General features: G+C 42.3%; 1 protein-coding gene across 11 annotated transcripts in view; it reads left to right on the forward strand.

The window, feature by feature from the left end:
* Positions 1-21,077, forward strand: part of sh3pxd2aa (SH3 and PX domains 2Aa) — a 107,059-nt gene extending 85,982 nt beyond the window's left edge. For 6 of the 11 annotated variants that reach the window (XM_069529353.1, XM_020084341.2, XM_069529354.1 and 3 more), the window contains 7 exons: positions 1,967-2,050; positions 8,643-8,760; positions 10,439-10,842; positions 10,964-10,978; positions 11,203-11,252; positions 11,853-11,972; positions 12,297-21,077. In XM_069529353.1, coding sequence (XP_069385454.1) covers positions 1,967-2,050; positions 8,643-8,760; positions 10,439-10,842; positions 10,964-10,978; positions 11,203-11,252; positions 11,853-11,972; positions 12,297-14,300 — 2,795 coding nt within the window. In that variant the 3' untranslated portion in view covers positions 14,301-21,077. The remainder of the gene's footprint in view (positions 1-1,966; positions 2,051-8,642; positions 8,761-10,438; positions 10,843-10,963; positions 10,979-11,202; positions 11,253-11,852; positions 11,973-12,296) is intronic. The other 5 variants (XM_069529355.1, XM_020084342.2, XM_069529357.1 and 2 more) reach the window with 3 other exon arrangements.
* Positions 21,078-22,505: the final 1,428 nt, after the last annotated feature.

Here is a 22,505-nt window from a genome sequence, read left to right on the forward strand (position 1 = left end):
GCAACCTGATTCCACTGACAGCTCAGCTAGCTGGAGATGAACCGACAGGCGCTGCCCAGCCCCGCTGAAATTACCTCGAAATAACATTTCCCTGTGTGCCTTCCCTTAGCTGATATTTCAATTAGGAGGTCAACGGGAGTAGGGTGGTGCTCAGTGGGACGGAAGGAAGCAGAGAGGAATCAAAGGGGAGAGGAAATGACAAGAAGCAGAAGCGCACAAAGGGAAAGGGCGCATGTCGAGCATAGGGAAAGATGGAGAGATCAGGGGGTGAAGAGAGGATATGAGATGGAGAGACTGAGTGACAGGAATTGAATTACCTCAGTGGAAATAGATAGAAGACGAGTGTTGTTTCTATCCCTTCTTCCCCTCATTAATGTGTTTGCTCTTCAAATGGCCTCGGAGAATGCATTAAGATAGGAAAATGACTCATCATGTTATGACAGCTACTTTATTATACAAGGTTTGAAGTAATACGTAGTGAAAGAGGTCGAGAGCTACCGACTCCTACTAACATACTGTAATGTATGTATCATATAACAGTTCATGTCAATATGATCTGAACTCATCAGGGGAGGTTACAGTCATGTTAGCTGCTGCCAGTTATCACCAACTAACATTAATTAACATTATGTTTTATTCACACTACAAATCAAGTCATTGTCATCCTGTCTTATTCTTTATGTCACTAGGTACTAAAAAACAGGAAATGAGCTGATCTATCAGAATTTTCCTACTGCAATAGCAAATTACTTTGACAATTGTATGACTTGTAACATGTTTTTGATTTAATTGGATCCTATATTACATGTTATATAATGAAAATAACAAACTATATATAAATATATCCAACACTTTTCTTAACATGTTTCACTAAAAATAAAAATGCAAGAAAAAGATGTATATGCCTAATTGGATGCTCAAAATGTATTCCTCATTTATATTCAGAAATATAATCTATTCCTCATTTGTGGATTCCGGCTGTGGAGTCAAGAAACCACAGCTAATGTTGTGTGTTCAGTCCTTTTCTCTGTTTTATATCATTATCATCAGCTCTGGCTTGGGAGGAAGAGCAACACTGACCCCAAATTATGGCTGGTGTCCCCGTGTGTGTGTGTGTGTGGGTGAGAATGTGTGTGTGTGAATGTGGCTTGTAGCATACTTATAACGGTGCAGTGCTGTTTGTCGGACAAAACAAGGGATTTAAAAATGCCACTTTGATCATGGGAAATTGTGAAAGGCACTTTATCCCATTAGAAGCATTTATTAGTCTAACTAAATACATGAATAATAGTTTTATTGATGGGAAATCCTTTGATATAGCTGAGGTCTGTGGTTGCACGGCACACACTGAAACTCCACAGAAAGCTGTGTGTTTATGAAAGTCCTGCTGTAGCTGTCTACTTACCTTCTTGACAGAGGAGAACACTGATGCCTGCAGGTTTACCTTTTTAAACTGTAGCAAATCAATGTGCATTATGCTGTGTCTGGTCAAATGTTAAAAAAGTATGAATCAAATCACCATGCTAGTGCTAATGCTGTATAACACATAGTGGTTAGCCACAATCCATACTGAATAAATCAGGCAGGTGCTGCCCCCAAAAGCTCAAATGTAATCTTACACATTTTTATTTTTGCCTTTGAGTCCACACACTTCACAGTACAAGAATTTAAGAAATGTGTCTTAAATTGAACTGCAGAATAAGTTTTAGAGCATAAATTAATTAATAATTTACAAAACCCCAGCAACTAACTGGTTATATGTTACTTTTATTGTTTCAGCAGAACATGATCTACTGACCAACAGAGGTTGTTTTTTTTGCCTTTATCCTGAAGAAACCTTTTTTAATGCTAATAACAACTTCCTTTTTTTTGTTGCTTTTGCTTACATTTCTAACTTTTGCTTCTCACAATAACTCCATGTTCGTTTCTTTGTTTTCTCTGTTTATTTGCCCCTAATCCTCATCAGTTACTAAGAGACGCAAGGCACATCTGAAGAGGCTGGACCGCCGCTGGACCCTCGGGGGTATAGTCAACCGTCAGCAGAGCAGAGGTGAACATAGCGACAGCGGGCACACATGCACACCGCACATGCACACACACAAACACACATAGAATACAGAGTCAGGGTAAGTGTACACATAACCCAGATGAATGATTCTATTTTATCTTATTTTGATGAAGCCTGCGGGGCAGGGCACACTCAGTGCCCCGTGTGTTGGGGTTGTTCCATTTGAACTTTGATATTTATTTGTCCGTCTATGCCTTGATCAGAAAGAATTTATGATAGGTGGCCATGAGAGGTCATGACAACGATGGCATTTACTACTTTTATTCCCAGTTAGAAGCACGATTCCTCCGATCATGACGCACTGACAGTTTGAAAATCCTGCGGTGGGTTTTCCTCAGAATGAACCTGTGGTTGTCTGGGACATACAGACTTTCAAATGTGAATGCAGCAGCTCAAATACACTGATGATGCGTCTTGAATTCACTTCTGATTTCTCTCTCGATGTGCTGAAGATCTTACTATTGTCAAGTACATTTCAACTGCGATCCACCACCATCTGCTGTCAGCTAATACATTAGAGTCACGTGTAGAGTGAATTTAAAATAGACACCGCAAAATATTACTAACGATTGAATAATGAAAAGGAATAAATACATTAGGATGTTTAAAATACCAAATCTTCCTGTAATCTAATTAAACAGGTTTTAGTGTTGCCAGACTCATTAGAGGATCCGGTTACCTGGTGTTTCAGAGCGGACATTCCTGTGGGGAGAGAGAAGGAGACAGACTGCGTGAACTGTTTTCTGTGTTTTAGGGCCCAACTGTAAAAACCACAGAATAATTCATCGAATCCACATGTTTGATGTGCGCATGATGAGCACATAGGTTTCTGCAACAGTCTGATGGCAGTTGCAGAAGAATTAAGCAGCGGATGTGAAGTGTGTAACTGTGCCTTGACTGTGCACAACATCACTGCTATTAGAGACTGTAGATAGAAGAGATACACGCTGCCTTCAGATGGCTGCAAATGAGTCACCAGACTACAGGAAAGGCCTTCAGTATAGAAGTCCTTTGCCAACTGCAGGGAATGACAAATTAGGCAAGAATTAGAAAATACTATTTTTTTTGTTGCATGATCATGTGTGAGCACTCATAAATAAAAGCTGAAATAAATACAGAATTGAATAAAGAGAGTTGCATGATGGTAGACAAGTTTAAATAGTTGTGATTTCACTGAATAGTGACGAATATATAAAGGAACAAAAAGCACCAGATTATCTGTGGAGCACATTGCGAGTAACAAAAATACCAAACTGCTGTGGTTAAGGAAACAGCCCGACTTCACCTGTGAAACCACTGCACTCTGCACCAGCACTAAAATAGAGCTCTGTATATACATCAAACCCACCCAGGCAGCCATTAGGAATCAGATGCTGAGTCATTTTCTCTCCACAGAGGAACACACACGTATTGTGGAAACTGCAGTTAAGTGTTAGTATGTGTATAATGACAATAATAATATTCATGCACTTTTTTTATTCAACACCATTCAAAACACAGTTACAAGGTGCTTCACAAGTTAGATGACAAATGTAAAGCAAATAATAGGAAACAGTTAAAAGGAATTTGAAGATCCCACAGAATCAGAGCACAAAAACAATAAAAGAAAAAAAGACACATACTAGAGATACTTTCTTAGATTAAACCATAAACTTTTACATTTATAATAAAAAGGATTAGTGTATGATCAGGTAATGTAAGACTAAGATGCAGAAGGTCAAACAATTCTCAAAAAACACCTTTGACAGGAGGTGATTTAGCAAATTCGTATTCTCTGATCAGGTGTGAATTACAATTATTCTTGAGGAAATAAAAGAGAGACGAAAACTGAAATGTTTCTGAAAGGCACTCATTCATTATACTCCTTCCTCATACACTGAAAAAGTATATGCTACCTCTGCAGAGCCTAATTCTGTGGCCCCTCTCTCCTGTACTTTCACATATTCTGTGGCCATGTGGTAAACAACCTCATTTACACCCTCGCTTGTCAGCCAACAACAACTGGCCCTGACTGTCCACCGGGAGCAGCTTATTGGGTGGCCATGAGTCAGCTCCGACAGAAAAATCTCAAATCTCACTCCATCAAACTTGGACACTCTTCAGCTCGCACTGAGCAACAAAATAACTGGACTGTATTAAACAGATTTGGATAATTAAGGATTTTCAGGCCCCACGGCACAAATGCAACGACCTCGACGGCCGCTGAGCCCCACAAACATAACTGACTGCGCAACGCTGTTTACATAAAGCTTCCCTCCAGGTTTAAAACGATGATAATGACTTTCACATTTTGCTTTAGTCTTGACAAAGAAGCACAAACCTGGAAATGTTATACTCTTTTACAGTTAGCAAATTACTTGTGGATATGTCCAGTCACTGTTGCTCTAATGCTGAAAGAGAGAGAGAGAGAGTCTGAAAAAACCTCTCTAAAGTGGGCACTTCCTCATCCAGACGTTCTCAGACCATCAGTGAGGCACCTGTCTGGTTCCAGTATTAGTCAGGGCTCCTATCAAATGCCTCATAGTTATTATCATAATATAGCCTGGCTGGACCGGCTCGTGTTACCCCTTTCTCCCTTTGTCCCAGACCACCGGGCAGCAGGGCATCCTGTAGATTCAGTGCACAATCAGAGGAGATGGAACAGAGCAAACTCATGTCGAGTGGTGCGTGCTTCCACTCTGGAGATTATGCAGTGACTAACGTACTGTACAGGACAGAAATAACACTCACATGGAAACAACCTGGGCCCCTGCTGCTTTCTAAAAAACACATGTTTGAACCTCGTAAAAGAAAGACAGTCATACTATGATCAGCTCTGGCAGCTGAGGCCTCATTTCCACGTTGTTCACTCTGTTTGGTTTTGTGGGGCGCAGCAGTGGAAGCTGTTGAGAGACAGGAGACCATTACTCATTCACTCCCCCCGCGTAGCTCATGTAGCAATTCAAACTAACTGCCTTTTACTCACAGGGTGACCAAAGTAGCAATGTTAAAGGATAAGTATTTTCATCCTTCATGGACTGGAACCAGAGTGTGTAGCACATCAGGTCAGGGGAACAGTGTTATCCAGGTCTGTTGGAATGTCACCTAATTAGACATGTCTCGCAGTGAGACTTGGCCCAATTGAGCCAGTGGAAAGTGTAAAAGTGGGGCAGCAGCCCAACATGCTCACTGGTTTTACTCACACAGACCTCAACCTCTGGATGAGTCACCAGCAGAGAACGAGAGCATGAAACACTTGTGGAGGCCCCGCTCTGAAATTCAGTGTCAGGCAGTAGTTCAACTCACATTTTTCTTCTTCTTGACTTAACTTGCCAAAGTGTTTCGTTTTTTTGCACAGTTGATAGCTCCTCGATTTGTGCGCAAGTTCAACAAGTTGTCAGATCGTTCAACAGCGAGGGCGAGATATTTCTTATTGGAATGTGTAATGGACAATATGACAAACATGCCCACTTTATGTTATAGATGGTCTCAAAACATCTGACCCCCCCATGATGACTATCGTGCTTTCTACTATCTCCTGCTATTCTCAACACGTATAAACACTTTTTATCATTTAGAGTACTCCATCATCAAAACAAGCTGTGGGTTGACATGGAGATGCTCCCTGTGTCGAAATCAAAGGTTCTGTGCTCATATGCTGAACATCTTATATATCCATCACTGTATCAGATTTTAACCTTTGGTCTTAGTCACTCATGACACATCCTATGTGATGTCATGTCTGTGCCTCTTACCCTGATTTTAACGATTTCTTTCTTTCTGTTTGCGTTATTGTATTGACTTATATTTATGCATTGTTTGGTGTCCTTTGGTGTCTAGAAAGGTGCCATGAATTAAAATGCATTATTATTGTTATTATTTAAACCAAATATTTGACCAAACCTCGGGCCAGGTAGTGTTGCTGCATGAGTTGCAGTTTCATCATCATTTATCACAGTCTATTTGTAGAATATTGTTACGGAGGCTAAAACCTGAGAAACCTTTGCCAGATCTGTCTAATCTAACGGTTTGATGCACTTCCCACTCTCAGCACATCTTTTTGCTTGAAAGTCATGTGACCAGAAATCAGAGCAGCTGTACTCTGAAATACATGGCTTGGTATCTGGGTAAGGTCACCACAGACAGTTCTCAGATGGTCCCAATGTATGAAGAGGTTTGTGCTGGTGCCTTTTATTTTTTCTGCACCTGTTGATATGTAACATATTCAGAAAGTCAAACTTGATTGATCTAAGATGGATTTAGAAACACTGCAGTGTGTCTGTGATTTATTGGCTGAAGGAAACACTGATAAAGCCTCATGTAAGGTCAGACAGGACAGTGGGACGGTGACTGGCTGCATTGCAAACAAGCTACGAGCTCCTGGACCAGTAGCTTTTCTTTTTTCCAATGTTGAAAATAGTCTCAGCGTGAAACTGCAGCTGCTGCTGCTGCCTGGAGTCATGTCCAACTCAGCTCCTGTGGATTTTCCAAATATTCATTCACCACCACTCTTTGCTTTGTGACTGCGTCACTGTCTGTCGATATGTTGTCCAATTAACTTGCACTGTCTGTCCGCGTCCGCCTTAACTTCCACTTTGCTTCAGTCATATCTGGAACAGATGTGTGCCAGTATGTGCAGGTATGGTTTGTGTGGAGTTGCTCGGTGCAGCAGGGGTCGCTACTGAGCCAGAAAGTTAAAACACCCTGTGCAATGTGTAGAAAACTGGTGTGAGAGGAAGTTACCTCAACATTTCTAGCACTGTTAAATTAATTATTCACAGCTAGAATTTGACAAACATCAAATTTCAGTCTTTCCATGTTGCTTCCATCCCTGTCTTTGTGAATGGAGGCGCCACTGTTCCTGTGTGATAATGCATTGCTGAGATTGTGATAAGAAGTGGGTGACTGAGGTTTTACAGCTCTGCACAGACACTTGAGATACAGCTTGATTTAGTAGCACTAGAAAGGACAGAAACAAAGACCATTCACGTAGGATTTATGTTCTCGGAGGATGTAATTTGCTAATGGAAGAGAGCAGTCGTATAATCTGCGGCCTGTTTGCTGACACAGGTTTCTTTGCCTTGTACGTGACGCTTAATAAAGAAGATGAAGACTTGCTCCTGAGATCTAAACAATAAAATGAGGGCACATTTGGAAATTAAATGAAATGACTGAACCTCTTCTGCGGTCGCTCTTACACAAAGCCAGGTCAGGGTGTCTTGACCTCTCTCAGGGTGCAGATTGGCTATTGACGGTGAAGTGACCTCACTGTGTACTCGGCAGGGGACGTGCCTCACGCTCTGAGACGCCCTCTTTTCGCCCTGCTTACAGCAGTCACAGACCACGGTAGTTTACAGCAGGTCCCTAACTGATTTATAGAGTCCTGCTGACCGCCAGCTCAACTCACTGCTCGGCCCCTGCAGTGTGACGCTGGAGCCAACGCACACACACACACTCAGGGATGGACACTGAGGCATGTGTACAGCCCATGAAAGACACACACACACACAGATGTGATTAATAAATATGATTCATTTCATCTTTCATTTTTTGCTCCGCTCCTCTGGGAATTAGATGCAACAACACAATTTAGCACACACATTTAGGTAAACGTTCCAGATTCCTCTGTAAGCCATCCCATTTGTTACTCCTTGTCCATCTGCAAGTCCTCACCCCAGCCTCTACACACACACACACACACACACACACACAACATGCTTTGCAAGTCCAGGTTTAAGGCCAGACATTCCACTCCGCTCCCCATTATTGACCTCAGCTGCTCTGAAGGATTGGCAGCAGAGGAACTTGACTGGACATACCCCTCCTATTGAAAGCATGCATCTATACCTTTGAGATAGTATCGATGCCCCTCACATTTCCTTTAACAAGCTTACTCCCCTCAGCCCTCTAAGGTCACATTCTCTTAACTCAGCCTGGTCTCATCTGCTTCTATGTACCAATCTTTCGTCTCCCTCGCTGCTCCCTTCTTCTGCATTGGTGTCTATAAATCCCCAAAACTTCCCTTACTCCTCACTAAACCCATTGTAGGATTTCCTTCCCCACAGGGTCCTCGAAGCCCAGCGGAGCGTGAGAGAGGAGTGGCGGTCAGGGATCTGACAGGGTTGAGCTTGGTCCAAAAATCTTATCTCCTCCAGGGAGGCCCTGATGTAGGCCTGCTGCTAGTGGAGGAATCTCCCTCTGGAGGGACATGAACACACTCTATATGTGTTATTGATGTGAAGCGCTTTGAGTTGCACTTGCTGTGTGAACTGTGCTGTATCAATAAAGTTATTTTTATGATTATTATTGTTACTGGATTAGAGTCCAAACAGCTTTAATGAGGCCACAGCATGAGGGTGAGGTTCAGCCAGTAGAGGGAGTTGTTTCACATTATTTTGTATGACAATATGTCATGTGTCTGTGTTGGTATGGAAATAGTCAGTCTTCTAAGTAGGTCACACTTACCATTTTTCCTTTCCTAAGGTTTTTTTTGGAGAGTGTGAACTATGTCCTGGTTCAAGTGAACAATGTAAGACAGTCTGATGATAATGTTTCACTCACTTTTTCTCTCTCCTGTTCCTCTCATCATCTCCAGAAGAGAAATATGTGACGATACAGCCATACACCAGTCAAGGGAAGGATGAAGTCAGCTTTGAGAAAGGGGTCACCGTGGAGGTCATCCAAAAGAACCTGGAGGGCTGGTGGTTCATCAGGTGAGCAGACACTGACAGAACGGCCGCTGCGTCAACCCCACACAGTCGAGAGAAACGGAATCTGTCAAATTTCATCCACTCTCAAAGCGAACGAGTCCTCGGGGAATGCTGCCAATGTTCACAAGAGTCATCGCTTAGCGCCGTGATCAAGGCTGCGGTTTTCTGCAGCTCTCATTTGCGTAATGGTATCGAGGAAAAACCATTAACATATGGCGATGTGCACAGATCAACTGGCTGCTCTGCCTGGGACGTCTAATGTGTATGTGTGATTCTCTCTGCATATTAGCACATGTGTGTGTTGTTTACCCAGCCAGTGTGTACTTCCTGCCAGTTGTTTGTTTCCTTGTATCCCCGGGGGAATAAGAGTGGAGCTCCACTGCACAGCTGATTGCTATCACATGCTGCCTCGGGGCGTCGCACAGACAAATGCATGTTAAGAGTGTGCATGCTTATACATATACACACACAGGCGTATAGGTGTTTGTGCCGCTGTGAAATTTGTGGTAAATGGATAACATGCTTACATTTCCATTGAAAAACCATTTGATGTGTGCTGGATCAACAAAACATCACTTACACTGACGCCTTTCATATTTGGTAGTAGTAGTTTATTTATAATTTATAATTTGTATTTTCTACACTATTTTTAAGAAATATATATATATATATATATTATGATATCTACTATGATATGTAGTCTATATATTCTGTATTGCTGATACTTCTCTGGATTGTGTATATTTAAGATGGCAACTCTTTATCAGAAGTCTAAGAAAGAGCCTTGTGCTTGAAGCCTTAAGTGTGCAGATTTTCTTTTTTCAATCATTAACATGCAGACACAAACTGCTTGTTCATGCAGCTTGTTCACTCCTCTGCCGTCACTGCAATGCACAACGAATCATCTCAGAGCGCTGTCCAACAAGAAATAATCCTCCAGATGTCTGTCTGAGTCATGCTCCTCTCACTGGGCCTATTTCTGTGCAGCCAAGTCCAAGCAAGGGGCATTACGAGGACTCCTTGTGGTCGCAGTTGGAGCGCTCTCTCTTGAGCAGGAAATCGTCACCTAGAGGCAAATGACTCAGTTGCATTTGAAACATTGCTTATTGTTTCACAAAGCATTTTAAAGTGACTCATTTAGCATAACAACAAATGTTGAAATGTGGGGAAGCAGCATCTCCTTGCATTCATTATGTTGTCTGCTTACTGCCTCTGGCTGCCTCCACCTCGCTTGAATTAGAATAGTGTCATTTTTTTCAATACACAGCGTCTTACTCTGTGTATTGCAGACTTGAATACAAGAGAATGAGCACATTTACAATTGTTCATTTATTTTTGTGTAGGTTATTGTTCCAGCATATGTGGAGTGTTTTCCTCAGTAGTTCTATTTGAGGGAGTCACAAAAGATGGTTTGAAAAACAGATGACACAAGAGGAACGCAGATATCCAGATTTTTAACTACGTTTCACAGAAAACCACCATTTGGTTTTAGTTTAGCGTTCAAACTCCATGCACCCAGAATGAATAGAATTCAGGCTTTCTAATGTTAAAGCCTATGAGAAGTCCAATGACACGCTTCAGGAATAAACTGGCATTTATGTGTGAAATTGGTGCAAATAGTGTAAAATAAGGAATTTTCAGCAAACTAAAATATCAATAATCTCATCTTTATGCATTCCAGATACTTAGGGAAAGAGGGCTGGGCCCCGGCCTCCTACTTAAAAAAGTTGAAAGACGATTTCTCCCCCCGCAAGAAGACCCTGACGGGCCCTGTGGAGATCATCGGCAACATCATGGAAATCAGCAACCTGCTGCAAAAGAAGTCGGTCAGCGAGAAGGACATTCAGACCGACGGAGAAGGCAGCACCACGCCGGAGCGCCACATCTCCAAGAGTGAGATCAGCCTACCCATGCCCTTTAGCTCCGAAATCAACGCTGAGACCGGCAGGAGGCTGAGTGCAGGCCGTGACACCAACAGCCCCTGTCTGGGGATAGCAGCGAGTGCCGCTCTTAACGAGAATAAAGGGAGAGGCGAGCCAGGGTCCCCAGCAGTTGCAAGAGTGGCCCCGCACAGAGTGGAAATTGGTGAGTATTAGTAGTGTGATACAAGACAATTGATCTTTCTGTACCAGCAAATGAATCAGTGTAGCTAAAGGGAGGAGGATTCCTATGAGACATTAAGACATGTCCTTTCCTGTTTGTGTAGGCTTCGATGCTGTAGGTAAGAAACATGGCCTGTGTATCTAATGGTGGTGGTGGTGATGTTATAATACTTATTTGTAATCACACTAACATGTGAGGCTGTTTAACATGGGATTTTAAAAGGTTTGCTGTGTGGAATCACTCACATACTAAGAACATTTGTGTTTCCCAGCAGAGTTTTGAACTAATGAAGGATGAGTACTCTGCAGTAACATTTTAATTAGCTGTCATTTTATTTGTCAGGGTCTCCAAATCTGAGACAGAAACCTCCCCCAAGGAGAGACACCAACTTGGTAAGACATTTCACAATAATGAGTTCATAATAATAATAATGTAATGATATAATATGAAATAGCATAACAGTCACTTAATACACGTAATAATGATTTTTAATTTTGTGCTATAATACTCACATACTTCGTTTCACTAATAATTTAGTAACAGAGTCACTTTTACAGAGGGGTATTAGTGTTTTAATAAAGTATGTGAATACTTCCTCCATAACTGCTGCTAAATTAGAAACTAATGTGTTCAACCAAAACAACTTTTCTTTTCATTCCTTTAAGTCATTGCAACCGATATTAATAATATTAATTGTGAAATATTATTTTCTGAGACTATTTTCACTGTCTATTACTGTTGCAACCTTTCCAACCCTTAAAGGACAATGACAACACAAGTACAATTTCAGCTTTCTGTGATATTTTGAATCTGTGCAAACATATATGTTCTACACACTATGACTTTATTATCGTGTAGAGTCATAACTCATATCATAAGATAAATGACAGTGTTATCTTTATGTCTTCGGCTGTATTCATTGTAAAGTCCCAGTCAGACACAATACACTGATGATGTCAGTGGTTCATCTCTCCTCCTTTGTTGCTTTACAGGGATTCCAGTTGCCTAAACCACCAGAGCCCCCTGCTGTGGAAGCAGAGTATTACACTATAGCAGATTTCCAGTCCTCTATCTCTGATGGCATCAGTTTCCGTGGAGGACAGAAGGCTGATGTAAGAGGCTCGATCTACACTGTTGCCACTGAGATGACACTGACGGTCCTCGTTGAATATGTATTTCACAGACAGACAGGGAAGCTGAGCCAATAGAAATATGACCTTGAAATGTGTGTTTGAACCTGTTGTAGAAAGAACTCTCTGCAGAGACTCTTGTGTATTGTGATGTAACCATTTTCATTGTTGTATGTTTGAGTTTATTAAATCAGCATGTCATTGATCGTCTTATCGTAGGTCATAACAGTTACCCACGTCCCTGTCCTAATCCAAACCCATTTCAGTAGACAAAGTTCTTTCATTAAAAATAACTTTGTTGTGCAGGTGATAGAGAAGAACCCTGGAGGCTGGTGGTACGTGCAGATTGGAGAGATGGAGGGCTGGGCCCCCTGCTCATACATCGACAAACGCAAGAAACCCAACCTCAGCCGTCGAACCAGCACCCTGACCCGGCCCAAAGTCCCGCCGCCTGCTCCACCTGTGAAAAAACAAGAAACCGAAGATGCTCCCCCTCCGGGTAACTCTGCCTCCAAGGTCTCAGAGCCACCTACTAGGCCTGTGTACGAGGAACCTGAATATGATATCCCAGCAATTGGATGCGAAGGTGAGTCTGAGACAGATTCTTTGAAGGATGAGCGCCCCCTGGATGTGAAGATCAGCAACGTGGTCAGTGACAAGTACCGCAGCTCCCCTCCTTCCTCCAAGGCCTCCCCTCCTGTCTGTAAGGCATCTCCCGCATTCAGCCGTCGAAGAGCCTCTTTCAGGTCTGTAGAGGAGGGAGCTAAAGAAGAATGTATTTACGAAAACGATGGTTTCAGGCCAAGCAGTGGCGTTGAAGCACCCTCAGCCAAAGGTTCCAGTGAGCCCAACTCCCCAAAGAGTTACCACTCCTCCACTGTCCCACGAAGACCCTCTGGATCCTCACCTCTAGCTGGAAGGCCAATGAAGACAATGACGCCAGAGATGAATCGGAGAAGTCAGACCCTCGGCAGACACGTAGACATCAGCTTCAGGTCCCAGGACAACAGCCCCCTCTCTTCATCTGATGAATTGAGCAGAGGCCCCAAGAAAGTCCCTCCTTTTGCTCGGGACGTGGAGCAGAGAATAGGTCAAAGTCCCTCCACCAGGCCCAAGCCTTCTGTCAGACCTAAACCCCTTCTGACTAAATCAGAGCCGCAGAGCCCTGAGAGGATGGATATCACTTCTTTGAGACGGCAGCTGAGGCCTACAAGTCAGTATCGACACAGCATCAAACCTTCTCGTGGGGACGACTCTGAAACAGCATCTGTCATCTCATCAGAGGACTCGATGTGTTCTCGCAGCACCTCAGATCTCTCCTCGGTTTACTCGAAAGGGAGTCGCGGTGATTCCGATGTGGAAGGCCCCAGTGTTTACCGTTCTCTGGATGCCTATAAGAAAGTTCAAGACTCTGAGATCAGCTTCCCAGCTGCGGTGGAGGTGGAGGTTCTGGAGAAGCAGGCGAGCGGTTGGTGGTACATTCGTTGGGGCTCAGAGGAGGGATGGGCTCCGTCCTACTACCTGGAACCTGTCAGACACATGGGCGATGCTGGTGGGATGGACTCAGATGGACACGGGAGTGGTGGTGGCAGTAAGTCCAACAGCCTGGAGAAGAACGAGCAGCACGTTTTGGCCCTCAATAACATCAATATTCAGGGTCTGACACAGCAGCATCCAGGCATGAGAAGGAATACCCCGCCGATTCCTTCCAAGCCCCCCGGTGGCTTCTCGAAGCCGTCTGGGATGGTTAACGGAGGTGTGCGAATGAGAAACGGTGTACGTCAGGTGGCGGTCAGGCCTCAGTCTGTATTCGTGACAACAACACAGCCACCCAAGGATGCACACTACATGACGGGGTCTCTGAGGCGAAACGAATCACTCGGTAGAAGTGATCACTATAGTTCTGGTTCTGCCACTCTTGGTGTCCGCCGAAATGCCTCCTTTAGCACCGTGCGGCCACATGTAGTCGTTGAAAGTCAGACGAGGCCCGCCGAACGCTCCAGCCTGGGGAGCTCCTCGGGGAGCGCATTCAGCACAAGCAATGTTAACCAACGCAACGGCATCCCTGTGTCCACTGTCCGACCCAAGCCGATAGAGAAAAGCCAACTGATCCACAATAACTTCGGCAGGGATGTGTACGTGTCAATCGCTGACTATCGTGGCGACGAGGAGACTATGGGTTTCACTGAGGGCACCTGTCTGGAGGTACTGGAGAGAAACCCCAACGGATGGTGGTACTGCCAGGTGCAGGACAGCCTGCTTCCCCGCAAGGGCTGGGTCCCATCCAACTACCTGGAGCGAAAAAAATAGAACCACCTCCTCACACATCCTTCCCTAACCCTTCATCCCACCTCCCTTTTTCGATGTCCCCGTGGAGACATGTGGCATCGCTCCTCAAGAATGTTACCCGCAGTCTCCTGTAAGCAATATGTCCTTGATAATGTACATTTATGAAAAGACTGTGTGAAAAAAAGGAAGTTGTTTTAATCTGATAAGGAAGGACACTTTTAGTGCTGGTTTACTAAAATGTATACAAAGTGTAAAGATTTTAAATATTTTGACCATGGGAGTGTGAGATGGGGGAAATATTGGATCTGTCAGCTGCGAATGAGGAGTCTTTGAGATATGAAATGATTGGGAGTGATCACCTCTTAAAGAGGTTTGCCTCATGTAATGCAGAAGTTGAGCAGGGTCATGGCGATGCTTATTCCTGCCCATCACTGACTATGATGGCCAATAAGTGCCTTTTATATTTGATTACCGGAATGGAGGTTCTAATTGGTGAATGGTAAAACATTAAATCAACCAAATCTTAAGAGTGCCATAGGCCAATGAACACCACCAGTAGTATTTCCATGACCAAGTAAGAGCTACTCTAGAGAGTGAGAACAAAATGGTCAAATTGGTCCAACACACAAAAGAAAGATAGAAAAACAGAGATTTAAGAACTTTAGTTCACCAGAGAATCGAATTGTTTTAAAACATAAAAAACTGAACATTTAAGTCTCATTATCAGTATTTTTATTGCATTTCATTCTTTATTTTATAATGTCTTGTGTTGATGCAAGTCTTCCTTAGAGAATTATTTCTGCTTTCTTGTGACATCTGATTTTCACCAACAGCCTGCAAATGGAAGTGTTAAAGCTCCTTATCGAGTCTGATGGATGGGTATAGTTTTCTCATAGATCCTAAATCCCCACAGTGATATGTTTAAATGAATCCCAGATATAACTTCGTGGGATAACAAATAAATCTGTGAAACTTGCAGTCTAACAATAATAGTTGGATATTTTATTTTCCTTTAAAGCAGCTTGAGTTCTCTCCAGAACAAAACCACCTCATATCTGGGTAGTTAATACCCTCCAACAATGAAAACAATTACAACAGTTTACTCTAGTGTTTCTAGCTCCAGGAATAATTGATTTTGTATATATTTTGTTTTTATTAGTTCAATAATACTGCTGTTGTGAAGTTGTATTTGATAAGTACTGGAAATGCAGTAAAATCATTGAATCCCAGGGACATATTTGCTCAGCATTTAGCCCAAAATGTGATCAAACCAAAGAGAAATATCAGTTCATTGGATTTTTCTTTTTTCTTTATTTATTTATGGTACAAAAACGAGGTTTCTGAACTGTAAAAAAAGGTTTTCCTGGAAGCACTTGATACATTTTCTCAGATATTGAAGTAAACAAGTAAATTGTTATATTAGGTTTTACTGTGGAGTTCTGATTTAATTGTTGAATAGAAAAACAACATAGTCTATAAATAGAATTGAAGCCTTTTCCCATTTTCAAAATAATTTAGGTTTCATATCACATTTTTTAATGAATAAATCTTAATAAAAAAAGAATATGATTAATAAATGCCCCCCCCCCCCCCCCCCCCCCCCAAAATGCAAAAGCTAAATTGCAATAGGGAAATTCTGAGCTGAAGTCCAACTTTCAAAATGCCTGTGGCTGATGTTCAAGACTGCTGAAATACATTTTCTAACGAACGGCTGAATCTGCCGTCATGAGGCTGAACACTTACTTGTGATTATGTTTCTGCTGGACAGTATGATATTATGAAACAAAGCACAGTACCTGCTAGATCGCAGTTATCTTTTTTAGCCAAAATGATATTTGTTTTTGTTTGTTACCTTGTGATCACACAGTGTCAATAACGAGGAACGAAGTGGGTCAGTTTTGTGAATTAGTGCACTTTAAACTTGTTTTATGGTGCATTAATGTGAAGATGCAGTAAATACTCAGCATGTTATTTATTCAACAAGTTTTTGGTAATTATTTAATGTCTCTATTCCCCCCACCACCTCAGATCAGAGGTGGAACTCTCAAAGTCTCTTTGAGTAGAATTGGAGAAACAGAGACCTCTTGTGGTAGGTCGAATGTCCTACAACATGATTTTATATCATCCACAAGGCTTATTTATCGGCCGTCCTACCTCAGTGCAATAAGAAATGTACTGCTGGTCAGTGAATCTCCCCGAAAACTGTACAGAAATTTTATGTTTCTTATTTTTGTTCTTTTTTTAAATCTCAGTGCAGCTAAACATTTTTGTAGCACGTGTTTTGTATTGGGCAATATTTTTTTGGGAAATTTCCAAAATTCCTTTTTTTCCTCTATGCTGTGTTCTGCAACTTTAGCAAATCATGGACACTTCCTTCACCTTTATTGTGCTTTACATAATGCCTGATTTTAAGTATATTTATTATAACATTTTTATATTATATCACTGACAATCACCTCGTCACACCTTCAAAATATGTCTGCATAGTTTTATACGGACAGATAAATTCCCAAATACCAGGATTTACTTGAGTATTTGAGATATTTGGACCCATAGAAAACACAATTAGAAAGTAGGCAGTTGATATTTGCTGTGAGGCAAATCCCATCCAGACGACGGCATTATGTAAATGTGTTGAATCACTGTTAACTTTTTTGCTCCAGCACGTTATTATTACATATCGCTTTGTTTGATCGAGCTGAACTTACTTTGCAAGGGAATGGTTCTGTGTTGAACATACAATTAGCTGTGTAGCATCCATCTCTAGTCATGCTTTTATTTTTTCTGTCTTATTTCCTCTTTATGCCCCATTTTGTCAAAATCCTTAAATGTACCTGCGAGAAAATGTGCAATAGATAAAAAGGAAGCGTCATGTTTCAACAAGAGGAAAAAACGTGAACGTCAATGCCCTTACGTGTGTGGGGAGAAGATATTCCCGGTCAAACTGCCAGTCATGAGCTTTTACCATCATGTGAAGTGGAGTGTGTCAGAAAGATGTGAGGCTCCAAACGCATCAGAAAAGCCCTTGGACCAAAGCAGCCGTACGTGATTGTTCATCATCTCCTGACGTCACAGACTTCTGTAACAATATGAGAGTCTCTGCTCCTCCTGCCTCGCATCAGCAGTGGACAGAGATTTGTGAATGACATGGCAGAAACCCACTGACCCATTCTGTACTGACATTACAGCCATCTGGGGTCACAGATGGAGAGTCCCGTCGTCAGGGGCCCTTAGTGGCCCCGCCCTGAGCTGTCACGTTCGTGCCTGAATGGAGTTTTGATAGTTTCTTGTTTTTGTGTTGTTGTTTTCCTCTTGGTTTTTTCTGTGTGCGCCCCCTCGCCACCTACGCCGATGCCTCTCTTGACATTTACCCCACCCTATGTCAGACTATGTCAGACTTTTCCTTCCTCACCAATCACCACATTGAAGGTGACATTTGAGTCTCAGTGGTAAACAAGAGGCTGGGGGGAGATGCACGCTCCTTTAGGCCATTTCAGTTCAATCCATCAACTTCCAGGATGTAGGCCAAAAATAGGATACAACATCACAACCTTTTCTCTTCGCTGAGCCCCAGCAGGCCTTATCTAAGTGCTACAGGTGAATGCGAGCACACAGGCCAATGCAGGTATGGGACTTGTATCCATAGAGGCTTCTGTTTGGAGAGTTTATCTTTAAACTCCACCTTAAAAGGACACTCAAGTGTTTTGGGAAATAATAATGGGATATTCAGTTTCTTGCAGACAGTCACGATGTTAAAATGTTTGATTTGGAAAGTATCCAAATATCTCTTAATGAGGGATATTGAGTGCATTTGGGGATTTTAAACTGGTGTACTATAAATTTTACTTTTTTTATTGAGAAGCCATATTTGACACAAAGTACATGAGGGTTATCTTTAAATATGGAGCGTAAGCCCAGAGACTGTTAGCTAAGTTTTGCATTGAGAGGGGATGCTGGGAAAACTGCTTGTCTGGATAATGAGAAATCTCTGGAGATGACTGATGAACAACAAGTTGTGGTTTTGATGGCAAGAGGTGAAGACACAGTCCTACACATAACTCCCTGTTATACCACAACTTTTCATTTCTACACTGTTTGTGTGCAGATGCAACAAACACAATGTAATGTGCTGATTACTGAGCTTCAGAGATGCTCATGCATTCAGTCAGACTAGCTGTTTCCCCGTTTACAGTCTTTATGCTAAGCTAAGCTAACCCTCAGCTTTTCTCATGCAACTCTCAGCAACAAAACAAATGTTTCCAACATTGTTTCCCAAAAAATAATATATTATTTACAATGATATATTTCCTATTCCGGTCCACTGACTCATCCTGTCGCAGCTGCATTGCTCTTAAACCTGCTTGTGCATCCACGTGGCACAATAGAAATGAAATTGTGGAAGGTAATATTTTTTGCACATGCCAACACACTCATGACAATAAGGAATCATTCATGCTGCAGAGGAAATATATGAGTCTCCTGACATATTCCTGGAGGTCAACCAGGTGAGACGGCTCCACCACGCCCGGCACCCATGTTATCCCTCACTCCCTTTTTATTTGAACAAATGGACGACACCTCTCGGGCGTGAAGCACCTTAAGCTCTGCAGCTTCTAAAAACTGGCTGCTGCCAAAACATCCTCCACGCCCCCCCTTTCTCTCTCTCTCTGTCCGCCATCGCCACATGTATCTCTCTCTTTCCTCGACACAGCCCGGCACTCTATTCCCAGCAGTGAGATGATTGAGGTATTATGGTTTGTGATGGAGGGACAGAGTTGTTTGCATGTGTGTGTTTGCTTGATGTAATGGATTGTTTGCAAGTGTTTAGCTCAGGCGAGAGACGTTAGAGATCGTGGAGCAGACGTAGCCAGGTCAGGATGCAGGGAGACACAAGACGGATCAAGTGGTGGATTCTAGTAGACGTGGTGAGAGTGAGGTGAGGGCGGCTTTGATGCGAGGGAGATTAAAGACTGGTGGGCAGCGCTTCCACTTGGAAAACTGAGAAATAATAATTTCTTTTAACAGGGAGTCGGCCCACTCTATCAAAACTCCTTTACCCACCTTTCTGAAAACCTGACACCTAATGAGCTCGCTGCTTCTAACCCTGAGCTCTGAATTCTCACCAAACATTGTTTTAATTGCAGCACTTGAAATTTTTGGTAGCTGCTTCAATAAGACACTGCAGAGACAAATCAGTCACAGCATACGGCAGCTTCTCGGGGCCTCACTCTCCGTCCGTGGGAGAAAAAAAAACCTTTGGAGCAGATCCCACGTCTAGTTTTTAGCTTCTTTCACTGTCAGTGTCTTCAGATCTCATGTAGCCCAGAGGGTGAGAGAGTCAAGCTGGGTGCTGGAAAAAGTTTTTGGGAATAAGACAAAAAAAAAATGGCTTCATATGGTGGATTCCTTGTGGCTTTTTCTTCCCCTGACGTATTCCTTTGTGTCTTCACTGAGTGCAACACAGGTTTGGAGGGGGTTCATTCTTATCTAATGAAACAAGCTTTAATTCATAATGGAAAGAAATGAAAAAAGAGCAACAGCACTCAGCTCTGGAGTTAATGAAGACAGGAGTTTGATGGAAGGAGGGGTAGGTTTGATAGGAAAGTTTGAGTAAGTGTGGGGGAGCAGGTGGGAGGTATTTAGGGGGTTGATTTTGTAGGTTTCTTAATTAATATCTAGTTTTTGTTTGAGTGCAAGGGAAGAGAGAAAAGAACAAGCAGAGCTGCAGGGCTTTTTCTTCACTGGTGTATAAAAAAAGGAAAAACAGGCCTGTGAATAAGGGAATGCTGATTATTTATGTCATTCAGAAAACTTCCTCACAGAATGGGAGTTGTTTGACGCACCAGCGGGCATCAGCGGGAGCTGTCTCCCAGCTCCAGAGAGGAGGCTGTGTTGAGGAACGAGACGCGCCGCTGTGTCTCTGTGGTACTTTTCTTTGTCTCTGTTTGAATCCCCGTTTCTAATTAGCACAACAGTGTGTCTTAATTAACCTTAGCCAGTCAGACGATATTCCAGCGCTAACGGCTTCTTAATCAGCGAGGCTGCTGCCACTCTGCGTGGGAGCCTGTGCTGCTGGATGGAGCTCAGCCATGTTTGTGCGGCGGAGGCGAGCTGTCAGGAGTGATTGATGCTGAGTGACAGCTGACGTAGATTCATGAGAAGGTGGAGCCTGTTTTTAGCCTCGATGTTGCATTTATAGGATTGGATTTGACACCACCCTGCTGTGCAAAGCAGTGTGCCAAAGAAACCTGGAAGCCTGACGCCGTCGAGCTCTTGATCTGTAAATTCTGACAAAAACAATCCGTTACCAGCATGACAGCCACACTCAGAAACACAAAAACAACTGCAGGCCTTGAGTTGGACCAAAGGAGGTGCTCTTCTTTTTAGTTCTTGGTTTCTCTCTGTTTCCTATTACCATCGTTGTTATGCAAATTGTGTTTAACTCTTGCAAACCCCTCGTTTTCAAAAAGATTTGCCATGAGAAGGCTCAGGAGGCTTTATACAACTGTAAAGTTCAGTGAATCATCCAATGATGACTCATCTGGCTGCCAAATCACACACAGTGAAAAGGCCATATATACATCGCAATGTGCAGCAAGAAGCAACAGAGTCCAGATTCCTCTCTGATGGGAGACTTTCTGCACATGTGCATTCCTTTTTGAAAACAGGACATTTTTCTTATCTACTGTTTCATTTTGACAAGTCTTGTTCCTTTTTTTGTATCTTGTACATGTTTACATTGTATCTCGCATTGCCCAAAAGAGAAACAATATTAAATGTATTATCTTTGTTGTTTTACACCGGCTGCTTTTTTATTCGTCTCTCACATCAGCTCACATGTGCTCCTGCAGATAAAGCCCCCCCCCCACCCTGCTCGTGCTCCATCCTGATAGTATGTGACAGTAATATTACAGATTGAGACATTTATCTTTATTCTCCTTATTGTGTGGGCCAGATTAAGTGAGTTGAGATGAGGAGCAGAACAATGCACCTGGTTATAAATAGCAGGGTATGAGTCATGGGAGGAAAGTGTGAGGAGGTTGAGAGCGATGGATGAAGACGAACGAGCTCTCCAGGCCCAGTCCCCCGCTAAGGAGCACAGACAAGATTTTCTTTGCTCTCCGGTATCCAAATGTGTTTGGAGAGATTTATCACTTGTGTCTGAGGTTTCATGAAATTTACACTTTACACCTCTGCACCAATGAATCGCTAAATGTTCACCTGTTAAAGAAAAACGTGGCTATTCTGGTTTTTTGGAGACAAATCAGAAATATGGAAAGAAGAAATACCTCAATATAAAAATGCCCCAGTTCTGCATTTAAATTGCTGCTAATTGTCGTCTACTACTTGGATGGCTTTGTTGCATTTTGTAAATACTTAGAATTTAAAGTAGCCTACATTGCTTTGATCCTGTGAAAATGTCTAGTTCATTTTGCCTTAAAAGATTAGTCAGATTCTGGAAACAAGATGGATGCCAACTATTGAATATTTTAAGTCATGGAACTACTGCTGAGCAAGAAAGTTCAATTAAATAACCACCTTGACTAAAGGTCACTTCTTATCTTTAAACTGTTTCTCACAGTCTTCCTCATCAACTTGTCAATTCAATTTCATTTGCATATAGCACCAAATCCTAATATACATTATCTCAAGATACTTTATAATTTTTAAGGTCTTGACCTTCTATGCAGAGAAGCTCAACAGTTCCGACAATGAGCAAACACTTTGTTGACTAAGGAGGGAAGCAACTCCGTCATCACATGATCTAATTATGTAACTTGTCACATGACGACATGCTGGGGGAAACTTCTTGATTTCATTAATTGTGTGATTACAAGGGAGCTAATAAAGATTATAAGATGTGACTGAAAGCCCAATAAAAGCTCAGTGGCAACACTTTAAATCATTTCTACTAACTTCCCACAAAATGTCCTGAAAAGACTTGTGTAATTTGATGCTAATCTTGAATGAAAAACTAATTTGGTTTTAAGCGCTGATTCATTTAAACCAAAGTAAACATTATTAATCAGTAACTTCGCACTGGAAGTAATTAGTTGGAAATGTAGCTGTTGAACAATTGAATTAAAACTTTGGCAGCAAATTACATAGACGGATAACTCTGTGAAATTAAGGTAAAGCACTGAAACCTCATCACATCTTTTCATTTTTTTGTTGTTTGAGATGTAGTTTCTGATGAGACCCTTCGCAGGCTGTACACTGGGTGCT

This window comes from Paralichthys olivaceus, chromosome 8, assembly GCF_024713975.1.
Source record: "Paralichthys olivaceus isolate ysfri-2021 chromosome 8, ASM2471397v2, whole genome shotgun sequence".
Lineage (NCBI taxonomy): Eukaryota > Metazoa > Chordata > Actinopteri > Pleuronectiformes > Paralichthyidae > Paralichthys > Paralichthys olivaceus.